The sequence below is a fragment of the Seriola lalandi genome, unplaced genomic scaffold, assembly GCF_002814215.2.
Source record: "Seriola lalandi dorsalis isolate HSWRI2012SDOR001 ecotype SW California unplaced genomic scaffold, Sedor1 jcf7180002054334, whole genome shotgun sequence".
NCBI lineage: Eukaryota > Metazoa > Chordata > Actinopteri > Carangiformes > Carangidae > Seriola > Seriola lalandi.
Window position 1 is genome coordinate 684,924 of NW_019524887.1, and position 14,525 is coordinate 699,448.

A 14,525-nucleotide genomic window follows, 5' to 3' on the forward strand; every position below is an offset into this window, starting at 1 on the left:
GCCTTCTAATGCACCGTGGTAAAATGTGCAAGCCGGAGAGGTGGAGAGTCTGCTTGGCAGCTTCCGCACCCCCTGGCTCTGTTGGAGCCTGTAAATTAGTTATTATAATGAAAGTCTTTACTGCCTCTGGTGAACTGTGTTTTCCATATGCAGCCTCAGTCTCCTGGTGCTGTGATTCAGCAGCCCAGGCATTGCCATTCAAGGGCAGGGACCTGTATGAAGTGACAGGGGTCCAGAGATAGATGGACTATACCTGAACTTGTTGCCCACTGCGGGCTTCATCCCTTCTATTTTTCATTTCCGTTTAAGCTCATTTAATGGAACCTTTTGTATAAATAATATAAATACGCCTACAGATGAAGCTATATCATAACTTATTAAGAAATAGCCAATTTTTCACCAATCGAGTTGAGCTGTAGCCAAAGAAAATGTTTTATTATTGTAGTATTTCTTTTCTGAATTTGATGATTTTAGACAAATAAAAAAGCTGGATTTCCACCCATCGAGCTCATTAACATAGTGCAACTGGGATTGCCAGATTGCTATAAATGGTTGTTCAACCAATTTCCTCATTCTGTCATTTGCCAGAATATTAATCACAAAAACTATTTTGATAATCAATTAATTGTTTCAGTTATTTTCTCAAGCGAAATGCCAAAAAAGTTTTTTTTTTTAAATTAGCTGGTTCCAACTTCTCAATTGTGCAATCTTAGTGTTTTTCTTTGTTGTTCTTAATCAACTGATTTTTCTGTTGGTGGGACAAAACAAAACATTGAAAGACGGCACCTTGGGTTTTGGGAAACTGTAATGGGCATTTTTTCATTATAATAATCGTAAAGTTGCAGCCCACCTCACCCATCTTGTGGTGTATAACCAGGAAGGTAGGTTTGGATTAATGTGCTCAGGTTTCAACATGTCTGTCTCTTCTGGTGAATGGGATTTCATTTGTGGTGCTCACATCGTTGAAATATTACATTAGGAGCATTCAGCAGTAGCGTCTCTTTCCAGAAACACGATGCTTTTCTCTGGATTGTCCACAGACTTCACTGTGAACAATTTCTTTGGGAGAAAGTAGTTCCAATGAAATCTGTGCTGCTGGATATTTTAAATGTAATTTTTCATTTGCTGTGAGCACCGCAACCAAAAATCCTTTCAGCTCTGTGTGATTGGGGTGATAGAAGAAATCTCCCAGACTGATATCGCAAAACCTGGACAAATAAAACCAAAGAGAAAATTGTTTTTTTTGGTATTTTGGTAGAACTGACCCTTTATTGACCTGCTGCCTCAGTAAATCAGGAAAGAATTACGTGTTGATTGTGAAGGCAAATTCAAAGAAAGCACATCATGAGAGGCGCATTTTTTATAAATCTAGAAGGCATGCTGTAAGTAGGGGTTAGAAACCTTGCAAAACGAGAGTGGGACGAACTCAATGTTCACATCACTAATATATAAATGCAAAAATGATTTACCACCTTTTTAATAGTGTGTATAAATCACAAATTGCTATTTAATACCTCTCTGGACCCTCGCCTTCCATATATAGTACATGCTCATACACAGGTATGCACATATCTACACACACACACACACACACACACAGGTGCACACATCCACGCACGTAGAAACATTTAAAGGCCCATTTGACAGCTGTGATTACTGCTCTTTGAATGGCATTGAGCGGCAGCCCGCAGCGAGTGAGATCTAACCCTCTCCTGTCCTCTGCTTTCAGGGTCCAGCTGGCTTAAAGGGAGGAGAAGGGCCTCAGGGTCCCCCCGGCCCCATCGTAAGTAGCCCGTTGCTATGGTTACCTCATCTCTCCTGCCACAGAGATTGCAGTGAAAAGTGACTTGTGCTTTTGGAGAACGGAGTTGCACATGCTGCGCGCACCTCCGTTCTCCCGTGATTCAGCTGCACATGCGATGTGAAGAGGTGGTACAGTAGAGTAGGGCAGGTAGTTGCTTAGTTCAATTTGGGGGGGGGGGGTAAGCCATACTCATTTACTCATATTTCTTCTAAAACAGATAATTCTCAGTTTGGATCTTATATTTCATTGATATTATTTTGTGTGAAACCTTGTAGGATACACAATATGGACATCTGTGAGCACACAATTACAAATCTTTCTAACTGAAGATCACCTCTCATTCTTACTGTGTTTTTGTTTAGTATCATATTGCTCCGCAGAGGATAAACACTATAGTTTTATAATGATTACATTTTAGCAGTTTAAAGGGAGAGGCTTATGTGCCACAGTTTGGTAAAAACACTATGCTGCTTGAGTTGTAGTGTTTGTAAAACAGCTAAGAGATATTCTTTGGAATTAAATTAAAGAGAGTGCCCAACAACGTCACTTTGAAGCATGGCTTAATCATTGCCTAATTGCCTAATTGAACAACAACTAGTTTCATCCCAGTAACTTGATTGGTCTGCAATGTTTTTCTACTCACATTTAGCTGTTACTATAGCAACTGCTGCCGGGACAGATGGCAGAAGGTTGTGTCTTATTGTCAGCCTTTATTATTTTTGTATGAGCACTACTTTTAGAAAACTTTTCGCTCAGTTGATAATACACTTGGGATTTTTCTCTGTGGCTGTAGAAACTTATGTTGCATCTTCTGCATCACTGATTAACCTAATCACAGTAATGGCGATCCTTTTAGATGCTATAGCTGCATTCACACATTGTACTGTGTCAAATCTGACTTGCTCTTACATAGTTTAGGACCCTGAAAAGGAGAAGGAGTGGCAGGGTAATCCATAAATAAGTGGGGCACTTTTTCGCTGCCTTTGTCTCTGAACCCAGCCTCGGGAGCTCTGGCGGTGAATCTGTACAGAAAGCTGACTGACAGGCAGCTTTGAACTGTCTGACATTTTGTTCAAGCGTTAAACGCAGGCTCCCGATAATTGCCCCTGCTCACCAGCGACAGAGCAACACCAGATTAGATGACAGCGGATATGCAGAGCACGGATGAAAAGATGATGAAAGTGAGAAGAGGGGCTTTCTCTGAAAGAGTGAAACCATTTCCACTGCGAAATGAGATAGTTTTCTTAAATTGGCTTGAAAGTGAGCCATTGGCTGAAAACATGTGATAGACTGTTTTGGTGGTGTTTGAAAAAACTCCTTTTAAAAAAAAAAAAAAAAAAAAAAGGGAGCCGGTGTGCAGTGCCCACGCACACAAGAGATCTGATATTTTCCTCCATCGATTTCCTGCCAGAGATTGAGCTGCTGTTGTGCTGTGGGAAAGTCTGTGCTGTGTGTGTGTGCTGCAGTTTCCTAGTCTTTTCAGGGGGCTATGTGCATGCGTTTTGAAAGAGACAGACCCAAAAACGAAACAGAACAGAAAGGATGAATGCGACAAGTTGAGTGACGAACTTTGGTTGTGTGTCTGTCAGCGTGTTTTTTGTGTTGCAGTTTTGATTTCTAGCCACAGAATCACATGTGTGAGAGACAGGGGTAAAACAAGAGGGAGGGAAACAGAAAGAAACAATCTGAAGTCGTGTGAGTCAAAGAAACTTGTATGTCTGTGTGTGTATGTGTGTGTCCTGGCGAGCAGGTTGGCAGGCTGCGGTTGACAGTTTGGAGCTTTGTGTGTGTGTGTGTGTGTGTGTGTGTGTGTGTGTGTGTGTGTGTGTGTGTGTGTGTGTGTGTGTCACCAGCAATGTCTGTCATGAAATGGGCCAGGCATATGAGTGCCAGGTGGCAGCTCACATCAGCAGATGAATCAGTGTGTGTGTGAGAATCAGAGTGAATCTTTGGCCTGGTAGGAGGATGCCATAATGACGTGCTGATCAAAAATGTAGTCACAGTTTATGTGATCTGAGCCACCACGACAGAGATGAGCACCCACCTGGACAGAGTAAAGATCAGAGTAATAAGACACGCTAATGTGGGAAAAAATGGCGAGACCTTCCATGAGGCCTTGACAGAGGAAAGCAGCTGAATCCTATTAGTCAGATAAGCGTTTACTCATCAGCAGTTCTCATCGGAGTGAAGCTTTGAGGCTGACAGCAGCTGTTGTTACCAGTTTATAAATCACAGTTAACATTATTGTCGTTGCAGCTCCTTATAAATCAAATAAAAAAAAATAATCAAATACAAAGATACATATTCTATTCTACATATTGTAATGTGTGCATGTTGCATTTAATCTAAACTTCAGCAAATATTGTCTTTAAAACATGTTTGGTTGTATGGGCACATCAAGTTTTTTTTTTTTTTTTAATCTGGGTCTTGTTCTGTGAAAACTGAAAAAACAGTGAAGCTGATTCATTCAGGTATATTTAAGGCACTTTACATTATTGTGGCTATAGTCTATGGAAAAAGGTATTTCTTGAAAATGTTTTTAATTAATGCAGCCTCTCTAATGAATTCAGACTTTTCATGGTTCAACTTGGACCAAGCACATTTCCTGTGTCTTTCATCTGCTCCACACTGTTCTCTCTCTGCAGGAAATTGACTTTTCTAGTTAGCTGCCGCATAATGCAGCAGTGAGTGATGGGCCTTTGTTCTTTGGTGACAGGGTTCTACTGGAGAGAGAGGTGCTGCTGGCCCCGGAGGTCCCATTGGTCTGACAGGACGCAACGGCCCCCAAGGACCACCTGGCCCAGCCGGAGAAAAAGGAGCTCCTGTGAGTTTTTCTGTCCAACTGATTCAGTCAAACGCTACTTTGACTCTGCATGCACTGTGACTTTTAGGACAGCACTGATTTGACTGATGGTAATGTGACACTGCCTTATGATTGTTATCAATGTCATGTTTAGGGAGAGAAAGGTCCCATGGGTCCTGCCGGCCGTGATGGAATTCAAGGTCCTGTTGGTCTTCCTGGTCCGGCTGGTCCTCAGGGTCCCCCTGGAGAAGACGGTGACAAGGTAGAACAAAGTTATATATATTAGAATACTAGGAATTCTTGATTTCAACATCTACCTCAGAGAATTAGATATTTTTCCTCACAAAAGCATATACTAAGGTTAATTATGGGTAAAAAACGAACGGAGAGTTCAACGCCAACATCTGTAACAATCAGCTCCTGAGATCAGAACATTATGGTTCAACTGCAAAGATTTTTGTAAAACAAAAAACACATTCCTTATAACATCAAAGAAGACACGACCTGTCTTCAGCTGGCAGCGTCTGATCAGAGATGTAAGGATGTCATATGCATTTCTCTTCATGTCTTCTTACTGTGTTCTTTGGTTTTTTTATTCTTCTGCCTATCATTATAATTACATTTGACGCACCATGGCTATTTTAGAGAGACATGTCTTAATATACCGTATGTATATGTATATATATATAGAAAATGCAGCATTAACAAATATGCTTTTTCATTTACTCTGTTGCTACTCTCTTCCTATTATAGAAAATATTATCACTCGTGCAGCAGATTATTGCTCAACTTACAGTGGTAAGAAAGAGTACGTGAACATGAACGTGAACTATGATCTGATCTTCATCTGAGTCACAAGTACAAAACAAAAATCAATGTGCTTCAGCTGATATCACATACACAACTATAATCTTTTGTGTCTTTACTGAGCACAGCCATTAAACATTCACAGTGCTGGTGGAAAAAGTGAGTGAATCATTGGACTTAACTTTTTGAACCTCCTTGGGCAACAACAACCTTGAATGCGTTTTCAGTAATAAGTTGCACAAAGTTCAGGAGGAAGTATTCCTGCAGAACTCCTTCAGCTCAGACATATCGTTAGGATTTCTGTTGTCAGCGTTTCTCTTCAGGTCATTCCACAGCAGCTCTACCACGTTAAGTTCTGGGCTCTGACTGGGTCACTCCAACAGGAGCTTGTTCTTTGTTTGAAGTCATTCTGTGGCAGATTTACTTGTTGTTTAGGGCCATTGTCCTGCTGCATCATCAGGTTTCTACTGAGCTTCAGCAGGTGGACAGCCACCCTGACAATATCCTGTAAGATAATGATAAACTGATGAACTTGAGAATTCATTTTCCCCTCGATGATGGCGAGCAGCCCAGAGGCAGCAAAGCCCCAAATCATGATGCTCCCTCCACCTCACGTCAGTGTTCATGGAGCCCTTTTTACGCCGTACATAGTGCTACATGTTCATCGCAAACTATTCACCAAAGATTTTCAAAAACATTCTCCCAGCAGCGTTGTCAAGACTGAGTGTGTCAAGCTGCTGTTTGGTAAACCTCACGCACGCTGTGATGGGTTTTTTTTTTTCTAGAGCAGCAGCTTCCTCCATCATATCCTGCAATGGACACCATGCTCCATGCAACCACACATCATGATTTGCATATAATAGACTCATGAATACAGATGCTAACCAGCTCCAATGATTCCTTTAAGCCTTTAGCTGTTACTCTGGGCTGTTTTTTTTTTTTTACCTCACTGATCATTATGCATTGTGCCTTTGCAGTCATCTCAGCTGGACGCCCACTTTACGGGAGAGCAGCCACGGAACTAAATCATTTCCGTTTAGAGATAGTTTGTCCGACTGTGGAAGGATTAATATCTAAACTCTTTGAGATGATTTTGTAACCCTTTCAGATTTATTTAAGTCTTCGGAAATCTCTTTTTTGCGAGGCATGGTTCACAGCAGCAGATGTGTCTTGTGAATGGCAAACTCAAAATGTTTGAGTGTTATTTTATAAGTAGTAGCTCCAACCCAAACCTCCAGTCTGGTTTCATTGACGTTTGCTCACTCCTGATTCCAAATAGACTTTGTTGAAATCATTAGCCTCAGTGTTCACGTACATTTTCCAACCTACACTGTGAATGTTTGAATAATGTTTTCAGCACGGACAAGAACAGTTCAATGATGTATGTGTTTAGTAATATAAAATAGATTGTGTTTGTTTTTAATTGTGACTTAGATGATGATCAGAACATGTTTTATGGCAAATCTATACATAAATGCAGGTTCGCGTACTTTTTGTTGCCCCTGTACACAGATAAACAAATATATATGTACTGAAAGAGCCGGCAGTCTCCACACACTGTTTACCCTCAGGCCAGAAAATCCCTAATCCACAGTTGATACACTAAACCACAGATCAGCATCTTTACATTTGTAACCATCACACCTCTCCGATCCCAGTCACATCTTCCGGCACACCATTTCGTCAATCAAAGTGCCAATGGGGTTAGAGAGGAAGCCAATCAATTAATTGCAAACACTCGCCCAAGGTGTTTGTGGGCCAATCAAATTAGAATCTCTTGAGAAATATTTACTGCCCAGTCATGGTAAAGGTGACACTTTAAGATATTGGACTTTGACTAAACATGGGAGCCAAGAGCCTGTTAAGATGGAGAGCAGAGATGTGAGCTCTGTTGTTTGTATTGCACCACAGGGGGAAGTCGGTGGACCTGGACAGAAGGGAAGCAAAGGAGACAAGGGGGAACTTGTGAGTCTGGATTTTCTCTCTTTGTTACTTTTTATATAACTTTTTTAATAGAAGCCGAGTTGTGAATGATAATCCATGCTAACTGAGCAAGGAAACACTAATCTTAAGTGCTGAATTCTGAAGTGAACTGAATAAATTAAGGAAACATAGGTTACTTGGCAATGACTCATCTCAGGTTACCTTGCCCTAAACTGTCTGCAGCCTATAAAATATTAACTGAAATGCTGTTATGTTTCCTAAATGGTTGCTTTTTTTATAATATATATAGATATATAAAATACCATTGTGCTCTGCATACATGTGTTTTTTTAAGTGACTTTGGCTTTTGTTACAAATACATTAAATATTGAAATATATTTTCTCTTCTAGAGAAATGTTATTCCCCTCAGGTAGACAGTCTGTATGAGGATCAACAGCTTTAGTGTGTAAATCTTTTCAATAACCTCTGCTGTTCTCTGGCATAAATGGAAACAGCGGGTTTATCTCGTCTCAGACTGCGTATCTCATTGTTCATTGTGTTTTTAGGGTCCACCAGGTCCAAGTGGTCTTCAGGGTGTGGTCGGAGCTCCTGGCCCAGCTGTGAGTATCACTTCCTCCGGGCATCTGGTGTCAACTTTTCCCTCATGAAATATTACTATGCACTTTTATTAAAGGATGCCTTATTCAGGAATAAAACATGAAGTGAAAAAAGTGCCGCTACTTGGTAACCAGTGCACACCAATATCCTCCCCAAATGTCAATGTCAAGACATTTTCTAACCTATACTTGGCAGGTTTTTTTTACAATCCTTTTTTCCCCAACATATCCAATGCCAACGCAATTGTCATTTTTCTAATTTTAGCCCCTTTGTGGGTCATGTGTCATAACAATGAAATGGTAAATCAAGTTTTAAATATTTACTTCAATTCAAGGTCTCATGAAGTGATGATTCCAAACAGGAAATGGACCAAAAGCCTGTGGGCAGAGATTTTTTTTTTTTTTAACTAGCTGCCTCCAGGCCTGCAGTCCCATGACGAAATGACAGAATCACGTCTGTTTCTGTCAGACTGCACCCTGTTATCCAGTAGTTTCCAACTATATCCTGTTAAGAGCGATGTGTAGCATCTGCAGGTTTTTATTCTTGCTGATGGTGTGACAATCAGTTAAATGAGCTGTTAGAGTGTTTAGATAGATTGGAAAACTGCACACTTGGCTCTTAATGGTGCATAGTTGGAGACCCCTGTTACAATAAGGTGGCCCTATTTAAGAAACAATGTTTTATTCCTTAGTTGATCAGACATTTAGCGCTGTTCCAGCCAGGTCAGAGATACATTATGCAAGCACTATTGCTTTTTTTATTGTTGCCTCTGCAGTCCAAAAACCTTTTGGCTGTAATCCCTCTTCATTTAAAAATGCCCAACATTTTATCATAGGAATGTTACACCAATTTCATCTTAACCACAGCTTTTACTTGAGTAACATGAGTAATGTAACGTATTAATATCAGGGTACCCCACAAGGAGTTCTGTCATCACATCATTCGGTAGAATTTTGTTTAAGCACCCATCCATTAATTACACTGCAATTATAAATTTAGATTTTGTATTGCTTTGTGATTCTTACATAGGATTACACTAGTGACCTTCCAGTTACAAAACGGTCACAAACCACAATGGTACCACCACCTGCCAATCATTTCCAATTATTACCTCATATGGCACCAGACCTAGCTGAAAATACTGCCTTGTATGCTGCATCCTCTACTCATCCATCTCATTAACACAACAGGATAAGTCCTGCTTCTACAATAGCTGATGGCCTCGGGGCAACTAACGGCTCATTGCTGTAAATTATCAGGCCTTAACAACCATTCTAGCAAAAATTCAGCATCTGCAGGGCTCTGTGGGGGCTAGAATAGACCTGGTGAGACGGATTGCCGTGAGCAGGTAGCGCACCCAAGCTGAATAACAAATTATTTAACAGTTGTTTGTCCTGGTGAGTCAGTCTGCTCATGTGTATTCATATCTTCATAACGGAGTCCTGACTCGTGCTGTGTAGTTTCACCATTAGCTGCCCTATTTTTTTTTTTTTTATTTTTTTCTTACTTCTGCATGTCCTAATGTTGTTATCACGTTTGACTACATCTACCCCACCTCTCAGGCAAGGAGAAATGTTAGTGTTTGTATGGAAAATGAATGAACCAATTTCCTGTTCAGCTAAGGCTTAACAAGGTTTGCAAGAGCTCAGTCGCCAGTGCTTTTGTCTACAAGATGCAACCAAGGTGAAGCGTTTGGAATGAAAGAGCCTATAGACATAGGGCGGTATCGATCTCCATCAGGATGTGGTAAACATCCTTTTCTACAAATAAGTAGTAGGTTTTTATTTGGCACTATCTGATAAAAATAAAAAATACATAGATGTACAAGAATAATTTCTGAAATTTGACTTGGCTGGAGGAAACACATTTTTATGATATAAAAGTTTGTGTCTAACATAACATGAGGCAAACAATAATCCTGAAATAGGCACTTAATGTTTTTTTCATGGACAGTCTAAACATGTATTGAATTTAGATGCACTTCAGGTGACTCATAAACTACACCTGCCTGAGCACATGTGTGATGCCTCCAGGCCTGAGCATCTCTTGTACCCACAGGTGCTGTACAAGTGGTTGTGCTGAATCATACCTCAGTCCATTAAATCGGCCACACTTCAGATTTCAGATACAGCACATTAATACTAAGACCTAACATGTTAAACTTCAACGTTGGCAAATATTAATACTTATAATGATTAAAGGTGATTGCCTCTGAGAAAGCATTTTACTAATTAGAACTACAGCACGTCTTCTCTTTTAGATCTTTAATTCAGAAAACAGTGAGCCAGCTCTATATCATACAGTTTGTCAGTTTTGGAAACTGCAAGTATTGTTGGATTAATGCCGAGCAGAAGTCATTAATTCCAGTGTGAGTGATGGACAGTAATGGAGAGACCTGCTGCCCATTAGATCGGGGATAAATTGGACAAAATATCATGGCATCATTTAGACAGAAGAAAACAATTTTAACTACTTTTCCGCCAGTGTTATCGTACTGGGTTAGACTTTTGATGTTAATTATAATGTAACATCCTATGTTTTTCTTTTTAAAATCCATTCCTACATCCTATCTGTGGGGCTTCGCTGCTCATAATCACATAAATACTTGACATTATTCACCGTTGGACCATTTCACTAATCATACACAAGCAAACCAAGCTTCATATTTTGGTGATGATAACTGTTCTACGCTGTCCTCCATGTTGTCTTGGAGGTTTCTTTCCAATTCCATCAAGGATGGAAACAGTCTGCCAAAATAGTGGTGCAGGTTGTGCACAGGGCCAGAAACATTTCTGATTCCACTCTCCCTCAGGAAGTGTTGGGGCAGTCAGATTTGTGTCTGTTTTTTTGGTTTGTTTAAAGTCTCTCTAAACTTTAGTCCACTTTGTCGCCGACTCTTTGGTTCAAAGTTGTACTCACGGTACCTGTAATCACCTAGCATTTCCCTCTTAACTGTTCTGCATTCAGAACCAGCACCTGAGGCTGCCTACATGTCCCAGGGCTCAGCGAGAGCTCCTCAAGCTCTTTCAACTGCTGACATGCGTTTGAACTGAAAACTCCCAGTTTGTCAGCACTTCACTCTTTCCCTGTAGTCTCCCCTTTCTATCCGCTGAAGCCCTGCGCACCTCTGACTTCACAGATGAAGTCAGCATCTTTCACATAGGCTGTTTACCATAACCCCTTGGCTGTACTGTACTTCATCTTGCTTCCCCTGATGAGAAGCTTTGGTAGGGTGGCTGCTGTTTCCCCAGGTAGCCCAGCAACACAGCGCACCAGTGGCTCGGACAGTTGCCCTTGTACTTTCTATCTAATCTAAACTCTAAATTGACTAAAATCTAAATGAATGCCATCTGCGATATGTCTGAGATGCAGACTATTGGCCTGTACAGAGTTCACTGTGAGAAAAGCTCCTGCCCCCTCCTGACACTGAAAGCACTGTGTGGGTGTGGAGAATTGATGGATGGATGGTATTGCCATAAAATGACCTTCAGAAAAGGCAGTTAAGGTAACCGTCCATCCTCAGCCTTTGTTAGAATATGGGCGTCGACTCACACTCCACCATGCGAGCTTAGATATGCTCCATAACCTTGAAAAGGATTAAGAGAGCAAAGAAATCCCATAAGAGAAAAAAACCCACACAGATATGAGTGTTTGTGGACTTGCATTTCCTAAACCTCCAGCTAATGGGGATCAGAATAAAGATGCTTGCATTGTGTGAACTTTGACCTCCCACAGGGCAGCGACGGTGAGTCTGGACCGAGAGGACAGCAGGGTATGTTTGGCCAGAAAGGAGACGAAGGACCCAGAGGATTCCCAGGTCTACCAGGACCCATCGGGCTGCAGGTAAGTCTAAGTGTGCATCCTCTAGATAAACACACAAGACACCCAGATCACATTGAACGCAGCTCAGTCGGTACACACTTCACTTTCCCTCAGCCAGCCAGAGCAGAGCGAGCTCCTCTATACCCCATGAGCCGACATTTCATTTCTCCTTGCATCATTTACATCAAACCAGAGCATAATTTATTAATGCAGCCTTGGCTCCTAATAACACTTTGTATTGCTCCTGGGCAAATAATGCTTTTTCGGCCTCAAGGACTTTCCTTAGCATAGACAGTGCTAAAAATCCATCCCCATTGCAAACATTTTGCATTTGGCATTTTGCCGCAGCGTTAATGGTGGAAGGGAGGCTGCCGTTGGTTTTTCCTCTCAGTCTGCATCATTATCATGCAGTAAACTGCTCCCCTGCAGTGCTCCCGGGCCCAAATAAGAGACCAGCTGCCGTGGCAGCTCTTATTTGATCAGATATTTTAATCAATGTATAGAATAAGTTAATTTATCTTCTGCAAATATTTTCTCATATTAGACATATTACAATAAACATACAGTCTTCATCACCTAGAGGATTTAACAACTAGGCAGTCAGGATGTAGTTCTAAGTTGATTTGGATACCAAGATTGACACATTTGCTTGCCTGTGATATTACAAATATTCTGTCGAGTCACTAGGACTCCCTGTAAACAGATAGAATAAAATAAATAAAACTGGCCTGCAGTTTTCTTTTCCCCCTCAATTCACATTGATCTAGGGCTACTTATCTCATTTGTAATGATAACAGTTCACTGATTCATAGATGAGTGTTTTTCTTGGAATCATGCAGAGTATTGTACCATTTTTGGTGCTGAGAGAGGAAATAACACCTTCTTCTTCTTCTTCTTTTTACACATAAAAAGTTAAAATGACAAACAATAAAACACGACCTGCCTCAGTTCAATACACTCAGGGATGTTAAAGACACAGCCGTACTTAGTGAGGTGTGCTGTGAAGTTTATGGTGCCTAATGTTAGAAACATGTAGGTGGGTATTGCTGTTTTACTGACATTATGTTGTCAGTTTAGTTCATCGATGACTCTTGTGCTACTGTTACATTTTGTTTTAGCATCTGTGTGTGTGTCTCTCTCTCAGTTGTCACTTGAAGTTGTTGTTTAGCAAAAGTTGCATAGTCTCGCTTATATTACATTTTCTGTGTGTGCAGTAACCATGTCAGATGTCAAGAAACCTGTCCCATAAGGATGTGACTCTAAAACTAAGGCTGAATTTTATGTTGCTGCTCTCCCACAACTCTGCTCCATTCAGCTCTCTTTTCCTTAAAATTGTAACAGAGTGAAAGAGGAGCAAAAGACAAGAGCGTTAAAGCCAATGAGCTAGAGTTGAGGAAACTTGCTTTGGTGGCAACGAATAAAGAAACAGCATACTTGAGAATATCTCAAAGTCAATTATCCAAGGACTCACTGAGGATGAAATTAGAGCGAAACCCCACTGGTCAATAGGGCCAGATAACAGAGTTATTAAGTGCAATTGGCTTTTAATTGGGCATAATGCACTCCATCTCCACTCTTTTAATTATGTTTGGCTAAGCTGCCCTTCAGTAGATGGCAGCAGCCACTGCAAGCTCAGCTCTTCAATGCAATTATCTGTAGCATTAATGATTTTTGACTATGGGGAATGAATGGCTTCGGTTCGCCTTCCGTCATGTGGGGCTGTGTTTGCTGTGGAATATTGGAGTTGCTCGCTGAGAGGATGAATGCTTCAGAGCGAGAGGTTAAGATGTGGACATAGAAATCAGATTTGATTACTCCGAGAACTCTAAGACTAGTGTGGGAAATAGAGGAAAATGCAAAGTCATGAGCAAACATTTATTGATTTGCTCTGATATGTGTAGATATAAGTGAGTCGTGTGTGTGCATGTGGTTTATGTCAATTTTACCCACAATACACCTCTTTTTTTCCATCCTCCTGATCCATTAGTTCATATATTTTACAAACAAGCACCGACAATTCCAGCACTGATCAAGAGCCCGTCACATCCAAACATTATACATGAAATAAGTTGATGCCTCATTTATTTTTCCATTCTTTCTCCCCTCATGCTTTATTACCTTGACTAAAGTCGCAGTCAGAATCAGTTATAAATTAGCCCTCTCTGCCGTCGCAGGTACAGTAAATCAAGAAAATGGACTGAAACTACACACGTGATCTCAATGATCGATATCCATGTCATTCTGGCTTTACAGTAACTTATCATTACCGCTGCTTTCCACCCACCTATTGATAACACGTGCTCCATCATCGGAGTTAAACTAACACGGCAAACAATAACTGCAATTATGCAGACAGACAATAAGCCACAATAGCAAGCGAGAGCTCCTTCATTTTCGGCGCAGTTACGCACCTTCCCAAGTTGTATTCAAACTGTTTTAGTCAAGCATGATTGAATCCCAAAACTGGATAATATGCACCGCCTGCACTGTCCCCTTTGTTTCCACTTTCCTGTGGACATAGATGGATGGAGCTCCCACCCTGTAATTTACACAGGCTGATTATACCCAAGCCTCCCATACCCTTTAATTACAATAGGTGTCCTGTTTGACTAATTGTGTGTTTACACTCAGGGGCTCTGCTTGTATTAATGCATTCTCCATCACATTGCATCCTAAAGCCCACTATTCAATACACATCATCTGAAAGTACCTGTTAATGAGCAGCAGAAATGTATTTATGCTCCTTT

The 14,525-nt window shown here is 40.8% G+C and overlaps 1 protein-coding gene across 3 annotated transcripts in view; it reads left to right on the plus strand.

Moving 5' to 3' along the window:
• Window positions 1–14,525, plus strand: part of LOC111655879 (collagen alpha-1(XI) chain-like) — an 86,674-nt gene that overhangs the window by 55,815 nt on the left and 16,334 nt on the right. For all 3 annotated transcript variants that reach the window (XM_023407414.2, XM_023407415.2, XM_023407416.2), the window contains 6 exons: window positions 1,730–1,783; window positions 4,521–4,628; window positions 4,762–4,869; window positions 7,326–7,379; window positions 7,905–7,958; window positions 11,692–11,799. In XM_023407414.2, the coding sequence (XP_023263182.1) occupies window positions 1,730–1,783; window positions 4,521–4,628; window positions 4,762–4,869; window positions 7,326–7,379; window positions 7,905–7,958; window positions 11,692–11,799 (486 nt within the window). The remainder of the gene's footprint in view (window positions 1–1,729; window positions 1,784–4,520; window positions 4,629–4,761; window positions 4,870–7,325; window positions 7,380–7,904; window positions 7,959–11,691; window positions 11,800–14,525) is intronic.